Source organism: Charadrius vociferus, unplaced genomic scaffold (assembly GCF_000708025.1).
Source record: "Charadrius vociferus isolate BGI_N301 unplaced genomic scaffold, ASM70802v2 scaffold858, whole genome shotgun sequence".
Taxonomy (NCBI): domain Eukaryota; kingdom Metazoa; phylum Chordata; class Aves; order Charadriiformes; family Charadriidae; genus Charadrius; species Charadrius vociferus.
The window spans coordinates 1,360,038-1,370,067 of record NW_009649724.1 but is presented as its reverse complement, the minus strand read 5'-3'; the positions used below and the strand labels follow the sequence as shown (position 1 = coordinate 1,370,067).

Below are 10,030 nucleotides of genomic sequence, written 5' to 3'. Positions count from 1 at the left end.
CGGGGGCAGAGGTCGGCCTTCAGCGCCGAGAGGCGGGCGAAGGGGTCCTGACGAGGGTGTCTCTTCTTCTTGCGGAGGCAGACAGCTTCGTCAGGCGACAGTACCTGAGAGCTGGGAAGTTGCTGAACCTGGGAGGCAGAGCCGTCTAGGGGGGAAGAGAAGGCAGATGGGACCAGAGCCGGCAGCTAGCGGCAGCGCCGGCAGCAGGCAGAGCATTTTGCGTGCCGTAAAAGGGAGGTTACGGCAAGCTTGGCCCCAAACCCCGCTGCTCGGCGAGAAGGGAGCATGATGGGCATCAGGGAAAATTAAATTAACACTCAAAAAGAAAATGCAAACCAAATCACTGGAGATGGGAGATGCGTGGAAGGGGAACTCGGTTTGGAGGCAGGGGAGGAGCAGGGGAGGGACAGCCTACGGGTGAGCCGTCCCTTCGGGAGGCAGGGGATGAGGGCAGCATCCAGGCGTGGGCTTGGAGACCCCCCCGGTGCCAGAGCTGGCAGGGACCTGCCCGAACTCTGCCCATGGGGTGACAGAGGGGATGCCATCAGGGACCGTGGGGTCCTCACACTCACTGGATTGTTTTCTGGATTTCGAGGAGCCCTTGGATGACTTTTTGGGCTTCTTTATCCGCTGGTATTTCAGAGCTTCGAGCCTCTCAGGTGCAGCAGCGTCCCCGGACGGAGATGGACGTTTTCTAGGAAGGAAAAGCAGACAGGCACTGTCAGCAGCTCTCGGCCACACTCAGGCCTCCGGCCGTCCCCGGCGGGGGATCAGGCGACCCCAGCCAGCTCTGCCACAGAAAAGGAAAAGGCGAGAAACACGGGGCCGAGGGGGCGGGGCCAGCCAGGCGTTTTTTTGCGGAGCAGCGCCGTGGCCCCGGCTGGCCCCACCGGACACGTCCAACGCCAGCCCCGCAAGAGAGCTGCTGGCACCCCAGCTCACCTGCCTGCCATGCCAGCACAATAAACGAAAAAAAAAAAAGGACGGGGCAGATCCTATGTCCGATAAGGCATTTCTGGGAAGTGGTGGGAAACCCCTTGGGATGGAGAGAGAGAGGAAGAGACAGGCAGAAGCGGCACGGCAGCATCGAGACGGGCACCATGAGCCAACCTGGGCGGACAACACCGGCGCCACAAACAGCAGGGAGGCAGGATCCTGCCTGGCCCTGCTCCCACGGCCAAAAAAACCCAGGGGCCACATGACAGACAGGGACACAAAGAGCACACGCCGACACAGCCGGGAGCGCTACCTCGTTCCCAGGTCCCTGCTATAAGCGACAATAGAAACGCAACAGCACAGGAGAGTCTGCTCCTTAACACCGAGAGGCTGGGAGCTGGGTTTCCTTGCCCTGCAGGACAGGACATTGAAATGAAAACGCTGACAAGGTTTTATTGCGAGGGACAAGGAGGGGATTTGCAAAGGGGTGTTTCCTGCAGGAGAGGCAGTAGTTTTAAGTGATAGTTTTCCAGCTTTAACCCCTGAGAAACTCTTCTACAGGAACCAGCTCAAGGTTAAGCGGTCTCCCCTTTGCAAAGAGGTTTTTTTCTCTATTTTCTTCACTGTACCTGTTCTTCCCATCCAAGAATTGGACAGTATGACTGCTATGGAGAGCAGGGCAGTAGAGGAAAACCTTCTCCTTAGGAGACAGGTTGGTCCAGCTCTCATCTATAACACATCACAGCATCCCTCCCTCTTGCTGCTTTCCCGTTTCCTTCCCCCTCTCCATTTTACTTTCATGTCCCTCCAAGCTGCACCGACACCTAATGCCGCAGAAGGAGAAGTCTGAGTCAAGGCAGCAGAGGCCACAGGTAACGACCTGGGATCAACCTGAGTCACGACCGAGCAACCTGCGCACAAGGTGCCCAGAGATGACAGGAGAAGCATCCACAAAGTACCTTTCATTGCAATAAAGCCAACGCTTGAAGCCAGGCTCCAGAGAGAAAAGCCTGGAGATTTAAACCAGCGTGCCTCTAACAAGTCTGTCCTACCCTTCAAAGGAGGAGACAACACTCATCTGCTCTCACAACTCGGTCACCAGAGGTCAGGGAGCAAACCTTTTCAAAACAGCCACGCAGGGGACAGTGCTGATGACAACTCCTGCATCTTCAGATATCCGAGAGCAGGGCAGAGATCAGCAAACCCCGCAAGCCACAGGCTCTTCACAAGGCAGCAGGATGGGCAGGTAGAAGAGTCACCTCGACTGACTGCAAGGAAGCAGCATCAGTGCATTCAGACTCCTGCTGTGGCACCAAAAAGCCATGGCCGAACTCATCCACCTGAGGGTTCCTGGTCTGTTAGTAAGGTGTGATCCATGAGGTGTTGCAAAAACATTGCTGGCGGGAGCAGCAGGGAAAGCGTGAGGACATGGGCTTGAGCACAGAGCCCCAGCACACTCGGGCTGCGGTACAAGAGCAGGTCCACCTACTGTGAGTTTGGAGCTTCTCGTCTCCCTTGGGTTCCAGGTGGAGCCTCTCCAGCGCTGAAGACAACCCCCAGGCTTTCCTCTGCGAGTCCCCACGCGTGCCACCACTGCAGAGAGCACGGCGTGATAGCAACGCTTTATGCCTGAGATCCCAAAAGGCTGCCAGAGCGCTGATACTTCAGCTGGAGTGGCACAGGGGAAGAGCTCCCAAGGGATTTTTCCCCTTGGGGAGCTGAAGGGGTTTGTTTTTGAAGATGTGTGTGCTTGCAAAGCTTCTCAGTTCTGCTAGCAGCATTGGAGAGCACCAAGAAAAGTGCAGTGTGAATTGATGAAGCAGCTGGGACACAGCAGCTGCAACAGAAACCCAGACATTGGGTATAGAAAAGCCCCTTTTCATGTTTCCCATCGCAACAGAGACATCAAGGCGCGGATGCTCCTGTAGAGCCTCTGTTCCAGCTCCCAGCAGAGCAGCACATCAGCTGAAGATGAAGCAACTCATTAGACAAGTAGTCCTGCTGGCTGGATCCAAGCGAGAGCTTTCCCTCGTAGGAAAGACGACATTTACAAGCCCGTACAGCTTCAGTGCTTAAACGCCTTCTTCCCAAATGCAACCAGCCTCTTGTGAGAGATGCTGCGTGCGGCGGCTCCAAGCTCTGTTAGGGCACTACCCGCTGAGGTGTGCCAACGCCGACAGCCGCCGGGGTGCACCCCGTGCATGCACTGGCTCAGAGTAAGACCGCAGTGACCCAAAGGGCCAAGACCATGGCATATCCCTGCAGTAATTCCTGCTTGATTGGTCAATAACAGGCTTTTCCCATTTATATCCACCATTCTATGATTTGCACAACAGCTACATTCAGGCAGGTACTTGGCTAACGGTGACCACAACTGCTCCAGCCCCAGTCCATCCTCCCATGGAACCCACGTGTGCCAAGTCCTGGACGACGGCAAGCTGGTGATGCTGTCACCGTCCTGCCTTCCACGTCCCGTTCCCACCACTCAGGCAACTTTGCTAATATTATTAAAGCTCAACTTGTAGAAGGCTCTTGCTCTTTCCATTCTTTTTTCCTTCTAAGAAGATGCTACTGTGGCACGTTGACAAAATTAGACAGATTTACGCAAGGGATTATGAGGAAATTGCCTGAAGCTCATTTCCACTAGTTGGAATAATTGGACTTGTATTTATACACACAAACATAAGCAGCCAGCGCACTGAACCCATGTGTCACCATAAATACTGTCTGACCTCTGGCAAGGAAGAGATACAGAGGAGGACGAAACGATGCTACTCACCAGCCAAATTTTATCTGCTCTACCCACCCTTTATTTCTTCAAAGGACTCCAATTCTTTCAAATTAATTTTCATTTTAAGCTCAGCCAAAAGCCTCTTCCTCCCCCCAGAGTTAGTATTTTGGGTAGCTGCCCATGCACAAGAGCTATCTTGAACACCAACAGACGAGAGGTTCAGGGAGGCAGGCGAACTTCTAGAGACTTCAGTGTAGAGCCCAGCAAAGGAGCTTCAAGAAGCACATGTGAATTCCTGACGCAAGCCTTCTGCAAGGCACCACAAACACCAGGCACAGCAGTTTTCCTCAGGTCTTCAAAGCACAACCCTTCTGAACGAGCAAGGGTCTGAACTGCGTGGACAGAGAGGTACTGGAGAGGCCGCAAAAGTATTGAGGGACCTCAGAGAGCCCCAGGACAGGAGGAGGTAGCTAGGGGAGAAAAGCTATCCAAACCAACACGCATCTCAGTGTTAAAGGAGAAGCCGCTGCTGTTCTTCAAATGTCCTTCCACATATGAAGCAAAGATGCAAGGGAAAATGCCCATGAAAGCATCACTAACTAACTTCCACCCAAAAGGGGGAACCCATATAAAGGAATGGTCCAGGAGATTTAAGGGCAAAATACATGTATTTCACCTTGTGGAGGTCTCAACACGTGTCCTGCCTTCTCCTCTCCTTGAGTCAAGACACTGCCATCCAGGAATAGTTTGGACATGTGAGAGCATCCACTTGGACCAGTTAGAGCATCCACTTGGACGAGAGCCACCGTGTCTCAGCCACTGTGTCCTTCAACCCTTCATCCTCCTCAGACGAAGGGCTCAATTCGCCTACACGAGGCTCCATCTCAAGCTCAAGTCCTGCACGATCCCATGAGATGTCCTGCAAGCTGGAATCCCCCCTCTGCTTTGAGGCAGTGCTGGCTGCTGCCTCCATCCCAGGATGCTATCGTGCATCGCTTGAGATCCTTCAGCGCAAGAGGTGCTAGAGAAACACAGCGGTGATGGCCCCTTTGCCCCAGAGCTGCTGCTGCTGCCAACGCATCGCAATGAGGGAGGAAGGGGCTGGTCACAGCGGGGAGCACACCGGAGAAGGGGGTCCCTTCTACAGGTCTGCAGACACCACAACTCACCTACACAACGGACTTCACCATGCTGACGGGAGAGGAGCGGGAAGGAGAGAGGGCGAGGGAAAAGGGGCTGGACTGGAGAGGAAGAGGGGGATACAGTAATGGGGAAGGGGGGAGAGAGGAAGATAAATGAAAAACAGGAGTAAGAAAATATATAAGTAAATTAAAGAGACTGAAAAGAAAAAAATAATAATAATTAAGAAAGAAAAGAAAAACGCACTCAGACAAGCGGACTCACAACTTCTCCAAGCGGGAGGAGGCATGAAACACATGCAGAGGATCAGCACATGGACAGTCTTTAAAGGGGAACCTGTTTTCTTTCAAGCGGGGAGCGAGGGGTGCTCCTCCTCCCGCACGCCTGGTGCCAACGTCCCTTTGTCACTCAACGCTACGCCACGACCAAGCCCCCAAGCTCCCGGCATCACCAACACTGCCCTGGCAAAGGAGGGGGGGCGGTGTGGCCACCCAGGGCAGGCTGCGGTGCCAGGGACCATGGGGGCTTGGTGCCTTGTCTGTGGTTTTTGGGTTTCCCTCTGCAGGGAGACGACAGCCCCCTCTTCCCCATTAGAAGATGCATCACTACACACTGCATCCAAAGAGAAGAAGATGGGAAAACTGCTTGTGCCGACTCAGGACCAGCATTATTTAACCATGCCCATCGGTAAAAATTAGCTGATCTTCAGCCAGCGAAAGCCACCGTGCTGCAGCCACCACTGAGCCCGCAAACTGCCTCTCCCTCTCCTCTTCTCAGCTTTTATTACTGCAGTAGAGAAATCTGGCTGGTCTGGTATAAAATCCCTGTGCTCCGCATGCACTGACAATTTTATGACCCCAAATCATCAAGAAATTACTTGGCTGGGCTCTTTACAGGATTCCTCGCTTATTAAAGTGAGATTTATTCTTTTGGCTTCCCCTTTTTGGGGATAATGACTCTGGAGTCGCTCCTGCAACTCCAACCCTCAGCAGCATCTCGGAGTAAGATGCACGGCTGCTCCTCCGCAAGCTCCCAGCTGGGCGATGTGACCCTGCTCCTGAAACCCCATCAGCTCGCGGCACCCAGCACCAGAGACAGGAGACAGCCCAGATCTGCGCAAGAGCCACACCGAACTCTGACGTGAGCCTGGCTCACCTCTGCTGTGCTAAAGCCACGTTCACTCGTGTCCCTAACGCTCCCAGAGCAGGGAAGCACCACGGAAGAAAGAATAGAGCAAACAGCCACGTCCTCGCTGAGGGCTTCCCCATTTCTCGAGAAATCTGGCACAGCCCAGATCTCACCAAAGCTTGGTGCTAGCTTTGCTCCTCACAGGACACCCCGCTCTAGGATCAACAGCGGAAAAGAGAAGAAGGTGTCCAAGTACTTAAGAGCTTTGGAGGCTGCAAGGCTCGAACTGGAAGGGTTTTGCCATGCCACGATGGCTCCTCCATGGAGCGCATATCCTGTACCTGCTCCCATTGCATGACACAACACTCCTTCCTCCCCTCTCCTGCTCTCCCCACCCCAGGACAACCCTCCACATCAGCTAGAGGAATTCCCCTCTCCTGGAAACATCTACTTGATTTCTCTAAGCAGCTTATCTCCCTCTCATGGGGCTCTTTTCCAGTCCAACAAGGCTCCTCAGGCTGTTAGGAGAGCACTGGCCAGGACCTTGACTCTTCCCATCCAAGGCAGCAAAGCTTAAATTTTTATAAGACCTGTCCTAAGGAATTTTGGGCATGACCAGGCCCCGTCTGCAATCCCACCTCTCCTTTCATAACCAGCCTGGCTGGCAGCCAAACAGGCCAGCGTTCCCAATCGTGGGGGTCAGGGATGACTATTATCCCATTTGGCTTTAGCAGTTTTAGTAACATTCTCTGCTTTTAAGGTCCGAAAACCATCTCTTGATTACTCCATCCCAATTACCGGGATGCCGTGGCCTTGTAGGAAACCGGCCCCATGAAGGCAGCCCAAGAGGTATTTGCTGGGGAGAGTCTTCCAAGATCTGCTTAAGGCTATTTAATTACAGCTGGGTCAGAAGAAGTCTTAAAGCTTTCTCCAAGGAGTATTTCAGAGAGGAAGGGCTTTTACTATGACTACACTTGTGACAGGAATGATAAGACACCTCACTGGCAGCCTGAAACTGTACTTATGCTGCTGCCAACCATACAGTCCATCTTGAAAGTAAGACTCCTCCCATTTTGCATGATTGAGGGAACTTGGGAAAAAGAAAACAGATCCAGGTACTGATGGGAACAAAATTCTCCTTGTCCTGGACTGCAACTGGAGACTGATTTTTGGAGCTCCAGTTCAAGAGCACTGTCTGCAGCTGATTGCTCCACATGTGGCTGTTTCACCAGGTTCCAGGGGGTGGCCATGAGCTCCTCCTGGTTTAGATGGTCCAGGACAATCTCACCTCAACATGCACCTCCCTAACACCACACAACCCTCACGCCACGCAAGCCCTGCAGGAGCCAAGGGTGCCACGTGTCGCCATCCTCCAGGAAGGATGGCCACGGGGAGACAGCAGCTTGGCTCATCCCAAACCCCAACATGAAGACACAGCTGCCACCACCGGGCTCTCCAGCTCCACTGCCTCCCCCAAGGCAGGGGAGCAGCGGCACGCTGCTGGGAGGGGAAACCCAAAAGCCACAGAGACTGTGCGTCCAGAGGTGTTTCCTAGTGTTTTCGGATTCCTTATTCCCCTTTAAAGGAAGAGATGGTATTGGAAAAGCCCCTTCTGTGTCCCCTCTCATGCCCCGCTCCCGGCCACCCTCCACAGCGCCCACACCATCCTTTCGGACATGGATCACCCTTACCTATTGAGCTGAGGAGAAGCTTGTCTCGACAACACTGCCCAGATAGCTGAGATTAATCAAAAACAAAGCAGTTATCAACACCCGCAAGGAGCCGAGCTCCGCAACACATCAGCACATCAACAACTCCAAAGGAAAAGGAGGGAAAGAAACCAAACTGAAACACAAACCAAACGAGGCTGGAGAAGAAAGGGGGAAAGAAACAGAAGAGAAAGGAAAAGAAGAAACGAAAACAATAATCAACAAAGCGAATGGATACACTGCGTAAAAGCACGAACAACAGTGCTGCTCTAACACAGATCTGTCCTGGAGCTGGGTCTCCTCGGGGTGCCCTGGCTAGGAGACGTAGACCTACATCTACGTGTTTAATTGCATCGCTCCGTAGCTGTGTTTTCCAGAGGCAAACAGAAGTCGTTTCAGGCTCGTTCAGCTCCTCTCCCTCCCCATCCTCTCCCCTGAGCCCTCCTTCCTTCCCCCCTGTGCACCCCAGCCCGTGCCGTGCCAGAGGGGTTTTCTAAGGCCATAACGCTTCCAGGTACCAGAGGGCGGGAGTGAAATGCGGAGGGCACTGCGGGGTGAAACGCTGCCTCCCCCCTCCCCGAAACACACGCCTCTTCTCCGTACGCCTCCGACCGCGCCGGCTCCGTGGGGCTGGGTGCCCTGGCCCCCCGACTCCTCTCTGCTGCAAGCCGGAGGGGTCGGGGGGGGGTGGTTTGACCCCACCAGACAACAAGCCAAAATGAAGCGAGACGAAAGGATGGGACGAAAGCACGGCTACGGGATCTAAGGTGCTGTGAAAGACGGAAGGAAAGAGGAGAAATACAGAGAGAGAAAGAGAGAGAGAGAGAGAGACGCTTTTTGCCTGGAGCAACCCTGGTACCTGGAAAACCAGCCGCTACTGTCTAGTGCAGCCACATCCCTCTTTAGGGCAGGATCTGAGCGTGCCGGCAGCCTCCCGATCTCCGCTGGGGTTAGTTTATTTTTATTTTTCCTCCTCTCCTGACATGCTGCTGGTGTGGGCTAAGTCCTTGATCTCTCCCTGCCCGCGTCCTGGGGCTGCAGCATCCCTTTTGCAGGTGGGGCGGTGACCGTGATAGCTGTTTCTGTCATGCATTAAAGCTCTCTAGACTCCGCGGGAAGGAAGAGGAGGAAGACAGAGGCGCGGCGGCGGCGGCCCTAACGTTCGAAGAAAGCCAAGAGCCAGCAGCTAGAAGAGGAAACAACCGCCAGTGACACCAGGACACTTACCTACGCGAGCCGGGAGCCAGGTCTTTGCACGCCTGGTAGACGGCCCGCAGCCCGAGTCACGGCGCTCCCAGGTTCCCAAGGGAGCCGCCAGGGAGGAGGCAAGCGCGCCGCTGGCACCAGCAAGGTCGCCTGCCTAAAACCCAGCTCTCCCGGGCAGCGGCCATGCAACCCGCGGCACCAGTCTTTTCCTAGCAAAGCCCGCGGGATGCTGTCTCCAAAAGGGATGCTGCAGCGCGCCCAGAGAGACCCTACGAGTTGGGATGGCGATGGCGGGGAGGGAGTCAGAGGGAGCGGGTGAGGCAGGGTGGGGGAAGCCGGGAGGGGACTGAGGGGGGCACCACGGGGCTCACGCACTTACCCCGTGGCGGCTACCGTGGTGGATGTCGGCTCTGGTTGGAGAATCTCCTCGCCAGCCCTCCTCGGAGAGGGGATGTCTCCAAAAACATCCATGGTGTCCACGGGCAGGGAGGAGCCCTGGGAGCCGGAGAAGCCGGTGGCCAGGGAAGCGAAGGCGGCAGTAGGTCGGTAACTGGGGCTGCCTCCCCGGCTGCTGGGCGCGGGGGATCCCGTCGATGGCGTGGACTTGCGGGAGAAGCTGACCGCCGCGGGGGGCTGCAGGGTGATCTCCGACACCTCCGCCTGCTGGATGAGGCCCGGCCGGGGCCGGGCGCGGGCGGTCAGCTCCGGGGAGCTGTTGCGGGAGCTGAGGGGGCTTTGGGTCAGAGGAGAAAGCCTCGAAGGTTGTAGCACCGCCTGATGTAAACTGGGCTCAGCCCTCCTGCCCTGCCGAGGGCTGGGCCGAGGTCGGGGTTGGGGCTCGTACCACCTGGTGTCCAGGCTGAATGTGCTTGTGCCGCTGGGGCCGACGGGCTCGGACGGTTCGTGGTAAGGCAACACGGGTATGCCCATACCTTGGCTGGTATGTCTTAGCTGCCCTTGACATCCCATGGGTTGCATAGGTTTGTCCTGCCACTTGGTGGTGGTGGGCACAGAGGGTTGGCCCCTGCCGGGTGACTTGCCGGTCCAGCTCTTTGGTGCCTCCAGGGGCAGGATGCCCGGGTAGGACGAGGGGACCACCTGGAGGGAGGAGGGAGGTGCCCCGAGGAAAAGGCAGCCGGTGGGCTGGGAGCCCTCGGCCGCCTCGCCGGGCCGGGGCTGG

The 10,030-nt window shown here is 55.6% G+C and overlaps 1 protein-coding gene across 1 annotated transcript in view; it reads right to left on the bottom strand.

Moving 5' to 3' along the window:
- Positions 1 to 10,030, bottom strand: part of IGSF9B (immunoglobulin superfamily, member 9B) — a 118,545-nt gene that overhangs the window by 86,410 nt on the left and 22,105 nt on the right. Inside the window, exons 19-21 of the mRNA XM_009890822.1 lie at positions 9,230 to 10,026; positions 573 to 694; positions 8 to 145 (exon numbers count right to left, since the gene is read on the bottom strand). Of these exons, the coding sequence (XP_009889124.1) occupies positions 8 to 145; positions 573 to 694; positions 9,230 to 10,026 (1,057 nt within the window). The remainder of the gene's footprint in view (positions 1 to 7; positions 146 to 572; positions 695 to 9,229; positions 10,027 to 10,030) is intronic.